Genomic DNA, 20014 nt, shown 5'->3' on the forward strand with positions numbered 1-20014 from the left:
GCATACAAAAACCTTTATTTTAATTTTAAAAAGGGTTTACAGGGTTGATTTTTGATCTTTTTAAAATGGTATATTTTAAAGAGATCAAAAATCAACCATGTTGATTTTTGGCCCAGTTAAAATTAACTTTAGTAAACCACATTTAATGATCAGTGGTCCGCTTTAAGATACTGTAAGAGCTTTGTAACAAAAATTGTGACTTGCAAGTTCTGTTCTAGATATTTTGAGGTTTGCAGTCAAGTAGGCAACTGTAACCTTCAGGAGCAAACATGCTCAAAATTAATTGTAATCTAATGAATTTTCCATTCCATATCCAGGTGTTTATGAGCATTTTACAAACATGGTCATTTGATTCTTTAGCTTCACCATCAAAAGAGATGTCCAGAAACATTGTACAGCACCATAACTGTCGATGTAGACTACCTCCTGTTACAGCAATTCAGGCTCATAGTTTATATAAACATATAAATTTGATAGCTAATTAAAAATGTTCATGTGATAATAGTAACACAGACAATTTATAATCCAGAGTTTAATTGAGAACAATAGTTCTACATAACTATAATAATGACTTATTATGACAATATCATGAAAAAAGTAAAAAGAAACCACCGTTCCCACGATGTTTCCTTCCATTAATCTTAACAAATTATAAATTTGACTATTACTGTTACTTTTAATATTAGTTCTTATTATTACCTTAGTTTAAGTAAAACATACTGAAAGATCACTGAAGCCACTGGGGAATATTTTCTGTCTTAGCTGTTTGCTTAAATTTTTATTAATGCTAAAATGTATGTTTAAAATATATATATATAAAAGCACCTTTCAGTTCTCTTATGTATATTTGTAGCCCACACTGTACTTTGGGTATTTGTCTCTCGGTAGGCAAATCCACAGGCAGCTACATTTCGGATTTAAGGACGGGCAGATCCGCGGCCAACCTCATGCGCGTAAAGGCAATCACGGGTTCGCCTATACAGCCTTCCTAGACTAGGCGCTTGCCGAGCGGACTTTAGTTCATATCACGTATATGTGGCTCTGTGTCGCTCCGGTGGGAAGAAAAAAAGGAAGCAATGAAGAGCGGACCCGCAAGCGCCAGAGAAAGAAGATGTTGAAACATAAAAAGTAAAAGAAAAGCGTTGAAGCAAAAGAGAACAGTTGTACAGTATATTGAAAAGAGTTTTATTTTGGGAAATAAATAGAACCTTGTGTTGAAAAGATAACTATGTTGGTTACAAAGAAAAAATAAATGTAAAATATCTACTTTTTAATTTCATTTTTATTATTTTTATTTTTAGACAAGACCCATCTGCACGCTGTACGTTTGTATATGAATGGGAAAAGTAGTCCCGAAAATATGACAATCACTCGCAATCTGTTGCCGCACCATAAGCCTGCTTTAGGTTCATACAAAACACACTGTAACTTCTCTGAGCCCTTCAACACTGTTCACACACATGTCTAAATGTTAAGCACAATGTCATTGATGCTATGTACTTTTTTTTTAAACAGAATGTTTATTACACACCGTAATGTAGTAAAACTGCTAAGAAAACTTTGTTTTCTTGAATTGTCTGCGCATACTAACAGAAATTTATAAAGCATATGCTATACATTTTTGCAGCAATACACACCCATGAGGTTACAAAGTGCACTTACAGATACATGACTGAGATAAAGTTTCCTACAGGTGACGTAAAAGTTTCTGTGCTTTTAGTCACTTTCAGTCAAGAATCAACATTTAACGGCACTGGCACAGTTTAACGTTATAGAATAATCAAAGCACTACATTGTAATTGTTTGGTTTTTTTTTTTTTAAGGCTGTATGAACGTCTTCAGAGACTTTATTTGGTGGAGCTTAAAACTAAGAGCATCTTTCAGTGGCTACGTGTTTTCGCTCCAAAAGATGAAAGTTGACAGTTCTGTCTGCCACAAGCACAGTACGGCTGAGAGCTTTAATCTCTCCCACATTAGGATCCAGCTTGACTTCAAACAGCTTTACTATCTAGATAAACGAAAAATAGTTTCAGATAAAATATCAAAACATACAAATATGAAAAAAAAACTGCATGTCTTGTAGCATAAAACAAAATTGTTAAAAATCATGGGATCTTTTTTCCACCTTTTATGTGATATAAAAGCCAAAATTCAATTGATAAACAGATACAAATAATTTAGAAAAAGAAACAACTTGTATACTGTTGCCCTAACAGTTTTTCGTGTTAAAGAACCTTCTGCTTGTAATACAGCACTCTTAGTTTTTTTTTATCATTACAAAAATGCTCCAGATCTATCAGACTGCAAGTGATCTTGTGTGCATAGCCCGCTTGAAGTAAATCCACTGGTTTCTGCAAGTTTTGCGCAAAAATAAACCGTGCATTTGAAATTACCTGTGATTTGCTCTACTACCAGGGTATTATTTTTTATAGCAGAGGTGTAGACTTATTATTTCCATGGTAATTACTGAATAATTGCAAAAAAAATACCTGTATATGGACTGATAACATCTTTTTGTATGATCCACTGAGATCCTTACCCTTGCCAAAGCTAAGTGCATCTCCAGTTCAGCAATGCGTTTACCAACACACCCTCTCACTCCAAACCCAAAAGGAATGGATCCGAATGGGGTAGGTCGCTCCCTCCCATCTCGTAACCAGCGTTCAGGCTTGAAGAGTCTTGGTTCAGGGAATATGTTCCCATCGTGAGAGATTGCATAATGCTGCATTATAAACGTGGTCTGTTCAGAAGAGTGAGTGATTTAGTTAAATAGTGATTTATGAAGGATGATACATCTATATAAATTAAAAAAAGGATTTGTCTGTACATTGGCCAGGACTCGCTCTTTCAATAATATCTTTACATTTCATACATTGCAGGACCAGAAACCAGTCTCAGAAAAAGATTCTGCCTGTTATGTCTGTATGTCTGTCCAGCCAAATTTGTTACAGCATTACGTAAAAACTGGCTCATTTTAATAAAACTTTACCAGTCCCTTAGTATTTGTATCTTATTCAGGAATCTGTTCGATCTGTGCCAGATTACACACAGCAGCCAGCACTTGTTTGACGAATATAGTGCTTTTGCCCTCAACATGATAGTTTATCGTAAAAACACAGAGTATGCGGAATACTGTAATGCACCTGTAAGGATCCCAAATCCCCAGGAAACAGAAACAAACATACAACATGGCATGTATTACTCCAAAAAAGGCATGTGGACTATGAAAACTGAACCTTTAAAAATGACGGACAGATCAATGTATGTTTATTCTTTCAGCGGAAAATTTTATAATGGTTGTCTCATATCTTCTAAAACTGTGGCATTAATAAAAAAGCAGTCATGTGGAAAGCCACTATGAGATAAAACACAGGTCGTTAGAAAAAAAAATATCCACAGTAGTCAGAGGTAAAAAATCCTTAAAGTGACAGCACATTGTTATGCTCTAAAATTAAAATTTTAAGTAAAAATAATGTTATAAACAGTTATTAGCCATATTTAATAATCTGCTTTAAACAGGGAGTGTATTTGGCTAACAATGGAAGACGTCAAACATAATCAGCTTTACAAATTTTTATTTCTTTGTATTGATAAGTTAGGCAGAGAGACGTACAGAAAGACAGACAGACGTACGTGGGCTTCAACCTCAAATAATAATTTCATTTATTACATTAAAGTTTAATATCTAATTGTTAGCTTTAACCTTTAAACTATTTATAAAAACTCTTTTACCCATCAACGGTGGGTACTAATGCTTGTTCGAAATAAAATAGGGGAAATACAGTACCTTCTTAGGAAAGAAGTGTCCTCCAATAACCATGTCATTTTCTGATAAAATGCGTCCATTCGCAGGAACAACTGGGTACATTCTAAACAGAATCATTAAGTAGACTTAATATAATGGATAAAATAATCAATTTATATAGAATAGTCAACAGATAAATTACATATTTACTTTAATGATAAATATCCATACATTAAGGGTATCAGAACACCAATTGCAACCAATGCATTGCAGTTATTTACATTTAGGCATTTGGCAGACACTCTTATCCAGACCAACTTACATTTTTATCTCATTACACATTTGAGCATTAAGGGCCTTGCTCAAGTGCCCAACAGTGGCAACTTGGTGGTTGTGGGGTTTGAACCTAAGACCTTCTGAACCATAGTCCAAAGCCTTAACCACTGAGCTACCCCCTGGCCCAGTTATTTTTTGTAAAATACAATGACCAAGGTCTAACTACGACATACCATGCAGTGATATGCTGTGCACACTTTTAGGCATTATTTTTTTCTATCTACCTTAGAGTCTCCTTGATGACAGCCTTAAGGTATGGCATGTTGTTTATGTCCTCAGCTGTTGGAATTTTGTCCCCTTTGATGATGTTATTCACCTCCTGATACAGTGTGTTCTGTGTCTTTGGATTTTGTGACAGCAGGTACAAAACCCACATCATAGTATTGGATGTCTTAAGAGACAGGACAGTTTTATTTTTCATTCATACTTCTTATCGATATATACACATTTTTGCTACTAAATAACCTGTATGGTAGAATATAATAATTCTTACTGTATCCACTCCTGCCAGGAGCAGTTCAGTTACACTTCCATACACATCCTTTTTACTCATGTTGGTGCTGGAAAGCAGGTAGCTGAGATACTGTCCTGCAACTTCCTGACTTCCTGCATCTAGGTGCTTCTGAATGTCCTCCATCTTCCTGTCAATCAGCTTGCAGGCTATTAAAAATATATATTTTAAAATAAACTCACAGAAGAGGTAATAAACTACTACTAGACTGAAAAAATAACAATAACAAAATATGTAATATTGAAAAAGAATGAGAGATGGAAAATGCATTGTGATAATGTCTTTATCATCTCACCAAATCTAAAGATCCCCTCCCATCCACTTATGTAACGTCGCCAGAAAGGCAAATAATTGCGAGTCCACTGAGGTAAAATAGTCACAGCCATAGTATAAGTTAACATCTGGCCAATGGAGTCAATGAAGTTTTGAGTCTCTGCTGGAATCTCATTCTCAAGACAGCCAATACGTGTCTCAAAGAGTATGCGGGAGATTCCTGAATAAGATATAAATGTTAGATGTGACATATGCTATCATTTACAATATAAAACCTGTAATTAGATAATACCAGTCAAAAGTTTGGACACACCTTATAAGTCAATGGTTAAGCTTGTTTTTATTGCTTTATACATTGCAAAACAATACTGATGGCATCCAAAATATGCAATAATTCTTTGAACAGCTAATATTGAGATGTGTCTGCTACTTATGCTCTGTAAAGCCTTCATAACAGCTGTAACATGAGGTGCTGTTAGTTGGTGATTTTATTTAAAATTGGTGATTGGTGGTTGTTGCTCGTCTAGCAAAACACTTGCAGACCAAGTTACTCGCAATCCAAGGTTCCACTGTATCTCAAAATATTATAATATTTTTATTTCAATCTTGAGTAAATTACTATTCAACAAGTAGGCTATAAATATCATGTGTCTTTTGGTCTAGTTCATGGATGAGGAACCCTGCTGACATTTGTCCAGGAGATTATCAACACCCTCCACAAGGAGAATCAAGCCACAGAAGCCACTATTAAAGCATATTCATGAAAAGTTTGTCAGAAAAAGGTGCGCAAGCAACAGGTATCACAGCCTTAAGAAGATTGTCAAGCAAAGCTGATTCAAAATCCCTGAAGAGCTTCACATGAATCAAAGTATATATAGGGCCAGGGGTAGCTCAGTGGTTAAGGCATTGGACTACGGTTCGGAAGATCCCAGGTTCAAACCCCATAACCACCAAGTTGCCACTGTTGGGCCCTTGAGCAAGGCCCTTAACCCTCAACTGCTCAGATGTGTAATGAGATAAGATTAAAAAAAAAAAAAGGTAAGTCGCTCTGGATAAGAGTGTCTGCTAGTGGCTGGAGTCAGTGCATGAGGCAGGCAAGAGCCACCACAAAAAGACATCTTTATAAAATGGTATTATCAAACCACTCCTTGGCCAGGGACAATGTCAGTAGTGTCTTACTTTAGCTAAGGAGAAAAAGAAAGTTTATCACTGCTCAGCCGTCAAAAGAACTTTTTTCAGATGAAAAACAAATATCGCAGTACATTTTGAAACCAAAGGGCCCAGAGTCTGGTGAAAGAGTGGAAAGTCAGAGAATCCAAGTGCTTGAAGTCCAGTGTTACATTTCCTCAGTTGATGATGCTTTGGGGCATTATGTCATCTGCTGGTGTTGTTCCACTGTGTTTAACAAGTCCAAAGTCAATGTAGCCGTCTACTGGGAGATTTTAAAGCTTTTCATGATTATAGATACATCTGCTTACAAGCTTTATGGAGAGACTTAGCACCTACCCATAGTGCCAAAACTATCACTAACTGGAGTGCGCTGACTATATTACTATGCTTGGTTGGCCAGCTAAATCACCTGACCCGAACCCAACAGAAAATGTATGGGGTATTGTCAAGAGAAAAATAAGAAAGATAAGAAACTGATATCGAAGCAAACTAGTCTTTGCAGTTATCAAATTAATCATTGCAGTTAATACACAAAAGGCTTGAACTATATGAGATATGAGAGTTTTACTTTTTTAATTACAAAAGAAAATCACCCTTTTTACAGTATTCTATTTTTTTGAGATGTACTACATGATTGTTAGACAGCTAAAAGTACAGCCTGGCAGGCGTACCTTCTAGAGAGAAGCGGTACAGCTCATTGGACATGTTGGGTACCAGGTCTCCACTGGAGCTCATCTTGCGTAAATGGCATATCCGTTTGATAAAATCTGTGACCACTTCATTAACCACATTCTCATACTTTACAGAGTCCTTTGGATGCAGCATACGTTTGTTCAGCACAGATCTGAGTTTGTACCATTTCTCTCCTTCTCTAGTGAATACAAAATGCAACATATTTCAGCATTTTAAGGGAATTATCAGCATTTCTCTATTTCTCAATTAACTGTATGATAATTGTATGTCTTTAATTTGTAGCTTATTAAAATAGGGTGTGAGTATAATCTAAAATGTTTTTGGGTAATAGTTGGTGAGGTGGCATGGTAAAAAAAAAAAACTCACTCATTCACTCTACCATTTTATATCCCTGTATACAGGGTTGCGGGGGGCCTGGAGCCTATCCCAGGACGCAGGGTACATCCTGAACAGAATGCCAATTCATTGGAGGGCACACACACATACTTACATTCATGCTTATTCACACACTACAGGCAATTTGGAAACGCCAATTGGCATGATCTGCATGACTTTGGACAGCATGAGGAAAACGGAGAACCAGGAGGCCAAGCACAGGAAGAACATGCGCACTCCATGCTTACAGACCCGACTGTATGTATGTACAGACTTTTTTATTGTGACTAAACAGACAGGTGGTTATAAGAAAACCACTTGTTATTAAGACTAATTAGATAAAAAGGCTTCAGTTTGCTAGGGATCATAAATATGAAAAAAGACCATGTGGTCTAATGAGTTCAAATTGACCCTAGTCCAGAACCATAGGCATGTCATGGTAAGGGATGCACATAAAGCATATCCATCATGTCTAGTGACCATGATACAAGCCTCTGGAGGCAGTGTTATGATCTAGGCTTAGCAATGTTATGTGGCAATAAAATGTAGTCAGATGATGAACTGAATTTTCTGAATGCCCAGGGTGTCACGTCTATGGAGTTTTTCTTCCCAAATTTTGTGAGTGGTTCTGGAAATATTTTTACACATAAACTGTCAACCATATTGTGTGCAGTAAACTAAAGGTGACTGAATGAATTACTGGAGTGTGTGACTTTTTTTTGGCCAGGCAGTGTATTTATGGCACTACTCAAACATGATGTCATTTCCTAAGGTCTCAGTGGAAAATGGCTGACGGTCACCCAATGGTGTTAATCATTTCCATAAACAAAGAAAGAGACTTGGCTTAAATCAGATTTATTTTAAACATAGACCTTAAAATAAAACAACACAGTTAAAATAGGTACAACAAAACACTCATGCACTCACAAAGAAACACAAAGTAGCTTACTCAGTTGCAGGACCGTAACCCAAATCGTTCATATCTCGGTATTCAGTCCAGATAGTCATGTCTCCTCTGCTAGGGAATTTATCATCTTTCCTCATCAGCTCCTCCAGCAGCTCTGCATTATTCAGCACAATTTTGTGGCTTTTGCCGGCTCTTAATTTATACATGGGGCCATAAAGCTGCTTTTCATACATCTAAAAAAAATACAGTAGGCTTTTGCAAATGTCATTAGATATTCAGTATCAGAGACATGTCTATCAATCAAAAGATGCACAGATTTTATTTATTTACATTCTTGTTTTCACTCCGCAAAACTTAATTATGCACAAACACGGCAAAGTATCAAAATGACTAAGTGCGCAGGAAATAAATCACAGCAGCGAAATGTCCCCATGTGCAAGCCTTATATTACTTACTGACATACTGTACCTGCAACTCATGTGTGCGTTTGTAGTAGCCTTTAAAGATCCACCTGTACAGGATTGTGGGAAGAGTGACCTCAGGGAGGTCAGCCTCAGTCTTGATGCTGCCAGGAGGGACAGAAGCTGTAGCACTTTCACCTACACTTCTCCTTAAGTCCAGATTGACCGTGGTGGACCTAAGGAACACACGAACAGCCATCGTTTCAGCTGAGCGCAGCGCAAGACGTCCTGCCATTAGTAGAGTAGGACCTGACTATAAAAACAACAGCTTGTGTTTCACGTGCAGAAAAAAATACGAAGGACAACAGTTAACTGGACGGTTAACTTTTCACTAAACAGAACACAAACTGCTATAAAAAGATAGTGGCATAAGAGCACGCTTGAACTTTGATACCAGATCATTATTTGTTTATTGACAAACTGCTCACAGTACAGTTTACCACATGAACAGATGGCAATAAAAAATAAATTATGCAAAATTTGCACTTATAAATGCTAACCAAGTAAAAAGGCAACATTTCAGATTTATTTCTAAAATCATTAAAATCTGAAATGTAAAAAAATCCTCACACAGCTCAATCTAACTTAAATATATACAGTGGTGTGAAAAACTATTTAGGTCAGGACTTTGACTAGGCCACTCCAAAGTCTTCATTTTGTTTTTCTTCAGCCATTAGGGTCATTGTCCTGCTGCAGCACCCAAGATCGCTTCAGCTTGAGTTGACGAACAGATGGCCGGACATTCTCCTTCAGGATTTTTTGGTAGACAGTAGAATTCATGGTTCCATCTATTACAGCAAGCCTTCCAGGTCCTGAAGCAGCAAAACAACCCCAGACCATCACACTACCACCACCATATTTTACTGTTGGTATGATGTTCTTTTTCTGAAATGCTGTGTTACTTTTACGCCAGATGTAACGGGACACGCACCTTTCAAAAAATTCAACTTTTGTTTCGTCTGTCCACAAGGTATTTTCCCAAAAGTCTTGGCTATCATTGAGATGTTTTTAGCAAAATTGAGACGAGCCTTAATGTTCTTTTTGCTTAAAAGTGGTTTGCGCCTTGGAAATCTGCCATGCAGGCCGTTTTGCCCAGTCTCTTTCTTATGGTGGAGTCGTGAACACTGACCTTAATTGAGGCAAGTGAGGCCTGCAGTTCTTTAGATGTTGTCCTGGGGTCTTTTGTGGCCTCTCGTATGAGTTGTCTCTGCGCTCTTGGGGTAATTTTGGTCGGCCGGCCACTCCTGGGAAGGTTCACCACTGTTCCATGTTTTTGCCATTTGTGGATAATGGCTCTCACTGTGGTTCGCTGGAGTCCCAAAGCTTTAGAAATGGCTTTATAACCTTAACCAGACTGATAGATCTCAATTACTTTTGTTCTCATTTTTTCCTGAATTTCTTTGGATCTTGGCATGATGTCTAGCTTTTGAGGTGCTTTTGGTCTACTTGCTCCTTAAGTGATTTTTTTGATTGAAACAGGTGTGGCAGTAATCAGGCCTGGGGGTGACTACAGAAATTGAACTCAGGTGTGATAAACCACAGTTAAGTTATTTTTTAACAAGGGGGGCAATCACTTTTTCACACAGGGCCATGTAGATTTGGAGTTTTTTTTATCCCTTAATAATGTAAACCTTCATTTAAAAACTGCATTTTGTGTTCAATTATGTTATCTTTGACTAATAGTTAACGGTTTTTGATGATCAGAAACATTTAGGTGTGACAAACATGCAAAAGAATAAGAAATCAGGAAGGGTGCAAATAGTTTTTCACACCACTGTTTAAAAATGGAACTGCTACAGCACTTTACTTTTTTTACAAGTCCATTTACTTTAAAGAATTTTGATAAAACCGCTTATTACAAATACTCATATGCTTAGTAAAAAGCAGACGCATTTACAAACATTTGTATTTATTTATTAATTTATTTTTTATTTAAGGTTTACAATGTTGATTACAAAATTTCATAATTGTCATTTACAATTTAATGTGTTAAAATGAACCACATTAGATAATCATTGGTCCGCCCTTACAGGCAGTAGGATAACACTTTTGTAAGAAAGAGTGATATTTGCAGATTCAACATTCTTCTCTATGTATTTATTTATGGCAATCAGATAGAGAGATCATGTAAACAAGAAGCAAAAACTGCTCAGAAACAATCATCCTCTTATCAAATACGTATAATTAATAATAATATGAATAAAATAGATACTTAATGCATTCTGGAGCCACCAGGAAATATAGCTGCTTAGCATGTATACCTTTGTATGCACTTCCACATTATCTGCAAAAAATTTACTAATGCTAAAATATTCTGTGAATTATTTTAACTTGATATCAAAATCATGGTAGTAATTCACACAATGCACAGTAATGTGTATTTTTTTTAAATTAATAATATTACTTTTGTATGTTACTACCATGTTTATAGACAGTGCTATACTCGAAAATAAGAGGATAGAGAGAAAATGTTAGTATAGTTAATGTTTTTTGAAATTTTTATTTCATTATTTTTTTATCTTTTTTTATTGAATTTGCACTAAAATAAATCAATAATCGTTTTTCATTAGTACATGTATAAACAATGAGATTACAGATCGTACTTAAACATATCTTGATAATCTGACTAAGATTAAGTTTGTTTTTTTACATGCCACAGAACAGTTATGGCAGGATTATAGTACTACATTGCAAATGCAGCATTTTGTACAAAGTGTGTGTCGGGGGGCGTACTTTGGTGGATGTTAAAGCTTAAAATATCATTAATTGGTTACATGTTTTCTGTCCAAGAATTTAAAATGAACTTTTCTGTCTGCCACAAGCCCTGAACGGCTGAGAGGTTTGACTTCGCCCACACTGGGATCCAGTTTGACTTCAAACAGCTTCATTATCTAGATAATTAGAACAAGGTACAACTTTTAAATATTCCAGGTTTCAGACAAAAATGCATTTATCTGACATTCACTTATCTTAAGTTATTTATATCACAAAAACATGCAATTTTTAACAGAGGTTTAAGAATTTTTGCAACCATTGTATGTATGTATGTATGTACACAGTATGTATGTATGTATAGTATGTGTTATATATACTTTATGTGTATGTCTATAGATAACATTTGTTTCTTACCCTTGCCAGGGCCAAGTGCATCTCCAGTTCAGCAATACGTTTACCAACACATCCTCTCACTCCAAACCCAAATGGAATGGATCCAAATGAACTAGGTCGCTCTCTCCCATCCCGTAACCAGCGTTCAGGCTTGAACAACCTTGGTTCTGGGAATATGGTCTTATCTTGACTGATTGCATAAGGGTAGATTGTAAATGCAGTCTGTTTAGAAAGGCAATTGATTAGTCTTGATTCATGGAGCATTATGTTTAATCATAACTGATTAAAGTCATTATAAATATGGTCTGTTTATAAGAGTGGGTGATTAATTAAATCACTATGATTAATAGATGACATTACATTTTTAAAAAATTGACATTTTGGGGAAAAATAGTACCTTCTTGGGAAAGAAGTGTCCTCCAATGATCACATCTTTTTCTGATAGAAGCCGGATGTTAATGAGAACAACTGGGTACATTCTATACATATTTATAAAATAGTCTTAATATAATGTATAAAATAATCCATTCCTGTGTAATAAGTTAACACATATGATTTTTTTTTTATCATAGATATCTGTGCTGCCCTGGATATGATGTAAGCACACTACTGAATTACATTTGTCACTAGTGAAATACAGGGACTTTGAATGTTGGGACCATGACAGGGAAGGGAAGAGAGTTAGTTGATATGATGCAGAGAAGGAAGGTGGATATACTGTGTGTCCAGGAGACCAGGTGGAAAGGTAGCAAGGCTAGAAGCTTAGGATCAGGGTTCAAATTGTTTTACCATGGTGTGGATAGGAAAAGAAATGGAGTAGGCGTTATTCTGAAAAAGAGGTTTGTAAGAAATTTTCTAGAGGTGAAGAGAGTATCAGATAGGGTGATGAGTCCAAAGCTGGAAATTGAAGGTATAATGTTTAATTTTGTTAGTGGTTATGCCCCACAGGTAGGATGTGAGTTAAAAGAGAAGGAGAAATTCTGGAGTGAGTTAGATGAAGTGAGGCAGAGCATCCCCAGAGGTGAAAGAGTGGACATGTTGGGGAAGGAAACAGAGGTGATGGAAATGTGATGGGCAGGTTTGGTCTTTAGGACAGGAATGTAGCAGGACAGATGGTGGTGGACTTTGCAAAGAGAATGGAAATGGCAGTGGTAAATAATTTCTTCCAGAAGAGGCAGGAACATAGGGTGACATATAAGAGTGTAGGCAGAAGCACTCGGGTCGACTACATCTTGTGTCGACGTTGTTACCTGAAAGAGAAAAGTGTTGGTAGGGGAGAGTGTAGCCAGACAACACAGAATGGTGGTGTGTTGGGTGGTCAGGAGGGGCTTTCAGTTGACTGGACAACTATAGCCAATGTGATCAGGGAGACAGGTAGGAGGGTACTTGGTGTATCATCAGGTAAGGGGAAAGTGGACAAGGAGACTTGGTGGTGGAATGAGGAAGTCCAGGAGTGTATACAGGGAAAGAGGCTAGCTAAGAAGAAGTGGGACACTGAGAGGACTGAAGAGAGTAGACAGGAGTACAGGGAGATGCAGAGTAAGGTGAAGGTAGAGGTGGCAAAGGCCAAACAAAGAGCATATAAGGACTTGTATGCTAGGCTAGACAGTAAGGAAGGAGAGGTGGATCTGTACAGGTTGGCAAGGCAGAAAGATAGAGATGAGAGGATGTGCAGCAGGTTAGAGTGATTAAAGATAGAGATGGAAATGTACTGACAGATGCCAGGAGGGTAATGGGAAGATGGAAGGAGTACTTTAAGGAGTTGATGAATGAGAAAAACGAAAGAGAACAAAGAGTAGACTGTTAAAGAGGTGACTGTTGTGGAACAGGAAGTAGCAAATATTAGTAGAAGTGAGGTGAGAAGGGCGTTGAAGAGGATGAAGAGTGGAAAGGCTGTTGGTCCTGATGACATACCTGTGGAGGTATGAAAGTGCTTAGGAGAGGTGGCAGTAGAGTTTCTGACAAGTTTGTTTAACAAGATCTTGGAGAGTGAGAGGATTCCAGAGGAATGGAGGAGAAGTGTATTGGTGCCAATTTTTAAGAACAAGGAAGATGTGCAAAGCTGTGGCAATTATAGAGGTATAAAGCTAATGAGCCAGACAATGAAGCTGTGGGAAAGAGTAGTGGAAGCTAGGTTAAGGGCAGAGGTGAGCATTTGTGAGCAGCAATATGGTTTTATGCCTAGAAAGAGTACATCAGATGCAGTATTTGCTTTAAGGATGCTGGTGGAGAAGTACAGAGAAGGTAATAAAGAGTTGCAATGTGTCTTTGTAGATTTAGAGAAAGCGTATGACAGGGTGCCAAGAGAGGAGCTGTGGTATTGTATGAGAAGGTCTGGAGTGGCAGAGAAGTATGTTAGAGTGGTGCAGGACATGTATGAGAGCTGTAGGACAGTGGTGAGATGTGCTGTAGGTGTGACAGATGAGTTCAAGGTGGAGGTCTAAGCCCCTTTTTGTTTCCTCTGGTTGATGGACATGATGACAGATGAGGTAAGACAGGAGTCCCCATGGACTATGATGTTTGCAGATGACATTGTGCTCTGTAGCGAGAGCAGGGAACAGGTGGAGGAAAATTTGGAGAGGTGGAGGCAAGACGGAATACATGTGTGTAAATGAGAGGGACCCAGGAGGATTGGTGAGGCTACAGGGAGCAGAGGGAAAGAAGGTGCAGGATTTTAAGTACTTAGGGTCAACGGTCCAGAGCAACGGAGAGTGTTTAAAGGAGGTGAAGAGGCGGGTACAGGCAGGTTGGAATGGGTGGAGAAAAGTTTCAGGTGTGTTGTGCGATAAAAGAGTATCAGCGAGAATAAAAAGAAAAGGTGTACAGGACAGTGGTGAGACCAGCAATGCTCTACGGCTTAGAGACAGTGGCGCTGAAGAAAAGACAGGAGGCAGAGTTGGAGGTAGCAGAGCTGAAGATGTTGAGGTTCTCTTTGGGAGTGACAAGGATGGATAGGATCAAGAATGAGTTTATCAGAGGGACAACCCACGTTAGATGTTTTGAAGATAAAGTCAGACGGGGCCAAATTGAGGTGGTTGGACATGTTCAGAGGAGAGATTGTGAATATATCGGTAGAAGGATGCTGAGGTTGGAACTGCCAGGCAGGAGGTCTAGAGGAAGACCAAAGAGGAGATTTATGGATGCAGTGAGAGAGGACATGAAGTTAGTTGGTGTGAGAGTAGAGGATGCAGAGGACAGGGTTAGATGGAGGCAAATGATTCGCTGTGGTGACCCCTGAAAGGGAACAGCCGAAAGACAAAAAAGACTAGTGAAATACAGTGAAACAGGCCTAAATAACTGCATATAGCTATGTGCTAGATAATACTTACATACAGCTTAATATAATGCAGATCTATAAAGTAACAATATATACACTATACAGTCAACAATACTTTTTAAAAAATTTTCTCTATCCACCTTAGAGTTTCCTTTATGACAGCCTTGAGGTAGGGCATGCTGTTTATGTCCTCAGCTGTTGGAATTCTGTCCCCTATTAGGATGCTGTTCACCTCATGATACAGTGTGTCTTGTGTCTTTGGATTTTGTGACAGCAGGTACAATGCCCACATCAGGGTAATGGATGTCTTAAGATACAGGACATGTATGTTCATTTTATTCTTAAATATACTTGTTATCACATTAGGTTTTCTACAAAGTAGCAAAATCACATAGTAGTGTACAGTTATTCTTACCGTGTCCACTCCTGCCAGGAGCAGTTCAGCAACGCTTCCATATACATCCTTTTTGCTCATGTTGGCGTTGGAAAGCAAGTAACTGAGATACTCTCCTTTAACTTCCTGACCTGCATCCAGGCGCTTCTGAATGTCCTCCATCTTCCTGTCAATTAGCTTGCAGGCTATTGAAAGCCAGAAAAATATTTCTTTCAATTCAAACAAACTCACAGAAAATGTAAATTACAGTACAGTACAGTAAAAAAAAATAATAAAAAAGAGAAAGAAATAAACTAGAGAAGAACTCTCACCAAATCTGAAGATTCCATCCCAACCTCTTACAAAACGTTGCCAGAATGGCAAGAAATTACAGGTCCACTTGGGAAGCAGATTCAGGGTTGTGTTATAAGTTAACATCTGGTCAATGGAGTCGATGAAGTTTTGAGTCTCAGCTGGAATCTCATTCTCAAGGCAACCAATACGAGTCTCAAAGAGTATCCGGGAGATTCCTGAATAAGCAGGCATAGGTCTCAGTTTACAGTTATATTATCACACACAACATAAAACCTGTAATTATATAAGTAATCTATTTAATCCAACTAAATATAGGTCTTATAATTAATAATAATTAAGACCTGAAAGGCCATACCTTCTAGAGAGAAGCGATACAGCTCATTGGACATGTTGGGTACCAGGTCTCCAGTGGAGCTCATCTTGCGTAAATGGTATATATGTTTGATAAAATCTGTAACCACCTCATTAACCATGTCTACATACTGCACAGACTCCTTCGGATGCAGCATACGCTTGTTCAGTACAGATCGGAGTTTGTACCATTTCTCTCCATTTCTGTTGGTTAAAAAAAAAAAGCAAAATATGTCAATGTTTTGCATTAAGAAAACATCCAGAATTCCTCACAAATCAAAATTGTTGTTAAAAACTAGGAGAATTGTGTGTCCTGAATGTCAAGGCGCACACACACACACACATTAACAAAAAGACTGTTTTATTGGAAAAATTAGCAAGGAACATCGCTTAGGACACTCGTGTGAGTGCATACTAACGGAATCACTGCTGTAAAACAAACAAACAAATTAACCTGCACTTTATCTTTGAAAAGAATCGCGACAAAGAGCAGTGTAGAGCAGAGAGTGTGTTTGTGTGAAACTGATAGGTGGTGGGGGGGGTGTTAAGGCCAGAGTGTGTGTGAAGGGGGACGATGTCAAATTATGCGCGCACACACACACATAACGACAAGCTGAAACAGAGAGGGAGAAAATGGATCTTTAACCTTTCTAATGAGACTTTCTTTTGCTTTACATGCGTGTTCTAAGAAATAGTATACGTGCGCTGTACACACACGCTTACAAACACCAAATGAAATATGTTTCACGCGTACACACATTTTTACAGTGTTACAGTAAACAGTACACGCCTGCATGGATGTTGATTATACCAGTGAGAGTCGCGCACTAAGACCCAACATGGGAGACGATTACCCACAATTCTGCAGCGCAAATGAGAGAAAAAAAACATTGGCTCAGTTGGGATCATGTGACGCGTCAAAACAAGAAGCGCTTGTGTGCTACATAATATTAGGTACTCGTAACCATGACCTACTCGTTTTTTTAAGTCAAAATGTATTAAAAATCTTTGCTTGTCTCGCAAACCGTGTTACTCGAAATCCGAGATTCCACTCTATGTGCAATCATTGCTATAGTGCATCATAACTATGATATAATTTCATGTAGTTTTGATGTTTAAAGGATTTTGCAGTATTTGGTTAGTATCAGATGTTCTTTGAGGCAAGTTTGGCCAAGTAGTGGTTCACATACATAACATTCTGTGGAAAAGTGGACAATGCATAAAACACATATGAATTATATTATTATATTGTATTTTAAATTAAGCAATTAGTTGAGTAGACAGTGATTGCATTAGAGGCTTTTCAATAGAGTTGTCCTTATTCTTGACTTTTTCTTTGGACTGTCTCTTTTTATCTATCTGTTCTGGAAAATATAATGGATACCCCAGGACTCATAATGTCCCAGTTTTTATATGGCTGCTTTTAGTCAGCAAAAATGTTATACCTCTTTATTGCTTAATTATTTTATATCTTTTCATAATTGATCAAATCAATCAATCTTTTTACATCCATGGACACTATGAACAATTACACGCACACCTTCCTTCCTATCTACACTACATGTTGTACGTTTACATCCTGGACCATTGCACAAAGACACTTTAATAACTTTGCACACCTACCTTCACAACTACACTACATGTTTACGTTTACATCCTGGACCAGTGCACAAAGACACTTTAATAACCTTTGCACAAAGACACTTTGTTCTATGCATATTTGCACACCCAGTACAGTATATTTCAATTTGTACAGTATATTTCTATTTTTATGTACATCATATTTCTATTTTTATTTTTAGTTCTATTTTTCCTAGCACATTTCTATTTTTATTTTTAGTTCTATTTTTCCTAGTTTAATTTAATTTTTCTATTTAATTTTCTATCGTATTTCTTTTATTCATATTTATTTCTTATTTGTAAACTTTAATTCTCTTTTAGGGTCAATGGCAGTCGTATAAGCATTTCACTACATTTCGTACTGTGTATGACTGTGTATGTGACAAATAAAATTTGAATTTGATTTGATTATTACATAAAGCTATTTAGAATTAGTTTTCAGTGACAATAAACATAACATTACACAAGCAGTGTTAGTGTCCTATGCACCATAGGGAAAACATATAGACTGTATTTTACATTAAGTTTGCTCTCTCTCTTACACAAAGAAACACAGTGGCTTACTCAGTGACAGGACCGTAACCGAAACCGTTCATATCTCGGTATTCAGTCCAGGTAGTCATGTCTCCTCTGCTAGGGAATTTATCATCCTTCCTCATCAGCTCCTCCAGCAGCTCCACAGTATTCAGCACAATTGTATGGCTGTCACCACCTCTTACTTTGTACATGGGACCATAAAGCTGCTTTTCATATAACTAGAAGGAATTAAGGAAAGAAAAATCAAGCACTTGCCTTTATAAATGTCAATCGACTCTTTATTGTGGGAGACATGTCAAACAATCACAAGATGCAAACTTTTTTCACTCTGCAGATCTTAACCAGTCACAAACAGTGCCAAGTATCAAGATGATTGAAATGTCCCCGTATGTGGAGGACGATACGATAGCATACTGTACCTGCAGCTCATGTATGCGATTGTAGTACCCTTTAAAGATCAACCTGTATAGGGTTGTGGGAAGAGTGACCTCAGGGAGGTCAGCCTCAGTTTTGATGCTCCTCGGATTGCTTGAAGCTTTTGAAGCTTGAACATTTCCACTTGCGCTTCTCTTCAAGTCCAGATTGACTGTGGTGGATCTAATGAACACGCGAAGAGGCGTCGTTTCAGCTGAAAACAGAACGAAACGTCCTGCCATTAGTAGAGAACGCACTGAATATAAAAGCATTAGCTCTGATTTAACTTTGAAAAATGAGGAAGGACAACGCTGCACTATAATAATAATAAAAATAAAAATTAGCAAAACGTTGGCATAATTATTATTTCTTAGTAATCTGTACAATAAGACAGGAAAAAGCCGACTGAACTAATAAAAAACAAGTTCAATAATAATTCGCTGGGTCGACAAAAATATAAGTACTGAACAGTGGTTTGGCAGTTTGAGCATGCGCGCTGTTAGCGTTTTGCGTTTTGAGGTTTTCCCATGCGTGGTGGGTGCCGCGGCCATTTTGAACAACTTTTTTGTTTTTCTTTTAGGAGAACAATAACATACAATCCAAACACAGCCAGTGAGGATAAGAATAGCCGTTAAAACACACAGGCGCGCTCGGAAGAAAAAGAAAAGGAAAAAAACTGTAAAGAAGCATTAGAAGTAGAAACTAAAATGTCCAATATGATAATTTTGGACATCGCACCGTTGGCAGCGCGTTTCTCCTCCAATGGAAATCTTCTTCTTTTAAACTTATTTAAGTATTATAGCGATTGTGTATTTATAGCGAAGTCCTTTGTAGAAATTATTGTAACATAAATTAGCTTGATCATATGTCGCTCTTTGTGAGGTATATAGAGCTTGGAGCATTTGTTTATTTAACGCTAGACAGTGAAAAAACTGGAAATTCGTCAACTGGTCGAAACTCGGTATTCAAAATATGCAGTATTTGTGCCGCGAACAAGTTTTTACTCTTTGCATTTTACTTTTCAGAACACATTCTCTCGATATCCTTCCAGATAAACAATTAAACGTATTTCAAGATTTTCTGCAAACTTTTAATGTACTGCAGTTATTATTATTGATATGTATTTTTTTTTTCTTTTTAAACGAAGTATGAAGTTCTGGCTACATAAGAAAAACCCTGCTTGGTCTAATCTTACTAATTTACTTTTTTTGTTTTGTAAAAAAAAAACTTCTTTCCATTGCAATAAATGTGCATTATACAGTATATATACCGTAGATATATCTCATTAAGTCTTAGACAATTAAGTAAAAAAAAAAAAGACTATTGAATGTTTTCTTGAAAACATAATTGGTCAGCTCCTAAAACAGTGTGCACTAACGTTCAAAAGTTTTAGATCGGTATTATTTATTTTAAAAATAATAGTTTTATGTTAATCAAATGATTTCTAAGGATCATGTGACACTGTAGACTGAAGTAATAATGCTGAAAATACAACTTTACATCACAGCAATAAATAATATTTTTAAATACATTCCAATAGAAAACAGC

General features: G+C 37.2%; 2 protein-coding genes across 2 annotated transcripts; both read right to left on the reverse strand.

The window, feature by feature from the left end:
- Positions 1–1222: 1222 nt before the first annotated feature.
- On the reverse strand, positions 1223–9085 carry LOC128523847 (sterol 26-hydroxylase, mitochondrial-like). Its single transcript, XM_053495996.1, has 9 exons — positions 8479–9085; positions 8053–8243; positions 6707–6906; positions 4888–5085; positions 4575–4741; positions 4306–4472; positions 3788–3869; positions 2540–2740; positions 1223–2008 (listed from the first exon to the last, which is right to left on the reverse strand). The coding sequence occupies exons 1-9, from the start codon at positions 8704–8706 to the stop codon at positions 1868–1870; spliced, it is 1575 nt and encodes a 524-aa protein (XP_053351971.1). The 5' UTR covers positions 8707–9085; the 3' UTR covers positions 1223–1867.
- Positions 9086–11142: 2057 nt separating this feature from the next.
- On the reverse strand, positions 11143–18933 carry LOC128523846 (sterol 26-hydroxylase, mitochondrial-like). Its single transcript, XM_053495995.1, has 9 exons — positions 18472–18933; positions 18080–18270; positions 15900–16099; positions 15562–15759; positions 15272–15435; positions 14997–15163; positions 11977–12058; positions 11601–11801; positions 11143–11362 (listed from the first exon to the last, which is right to left on the reverse strand). The coding sequence occupies exons 1-9, from the start codon at positions 18736–18738 to the stop codon at positions 11234–11236; spliced, it is 1599 nt and encodes a 532-aa protein (XP_053351970.1). The 5' UTR covers positions 18739–18933; the 3' UTR covers positions 11143–11233.
- Between the last annotated feature and the right edge of the window lie 1081 nt (positions 18934–20014).

Source organism: Clarias gariepinus, chromosome 5 (assembly GCF_024256425.1).
Source record: "Clarias gariepinus isolate MV-2021 ecotype Netherlands chromosome 5, CGAR_prim_01v2, whole genome shotgun sequence".
NCBI classification, from domain to species: Eukaryota; Metazoa; Chordata; class Actinopteri; order Siluriformes; family Clariidae; genus Clarias; species Clarias gariepinus.

Coding starts and splice junctions, on each gene's coding strand:
- LOC128523847 (XM_053495996.1), bottom strand. CDS start 8,706: ATGGCAGGACGTCTTGCGCTGCGCTCAGCTGAAACGATGGCTGTTCGT. Junction 6,907..8,052: donor GGTTACGGTCCTGCAACTGA/GTAAGCTACTTT, acceptor TGTATTCACTAG/AGAAGGAGAGAAATGGTACA. Junction 2,741..3,787: donor GACACTTCTTTCCTAAGAAG/GTACTGTATTTC, acceptor TCTTCTGAACAG/ACCACGTTTATAATGCAGCA.
- LOC128523846 (XM_053495995.1), bottom strand. CDS start 18,738: ATGCTTTTATATTCAGTGCGTTCTCTACTAATGGCAGGACGTTTCGTT. Junction 16,100..18,079: donor GGTTACGGTCCTGTCACTGA/GTAAGCCACTGT, acceptor TTTAACCAACAG/AAATGGAGAGAAATGGTACA. Junction 12,059..14,996: donor GTCATAAAGGAAACTCTAAG/GTGGATAGAGAA, acceptor AAATATGTATAG/AATGTACCCAGTTGTTCTCA.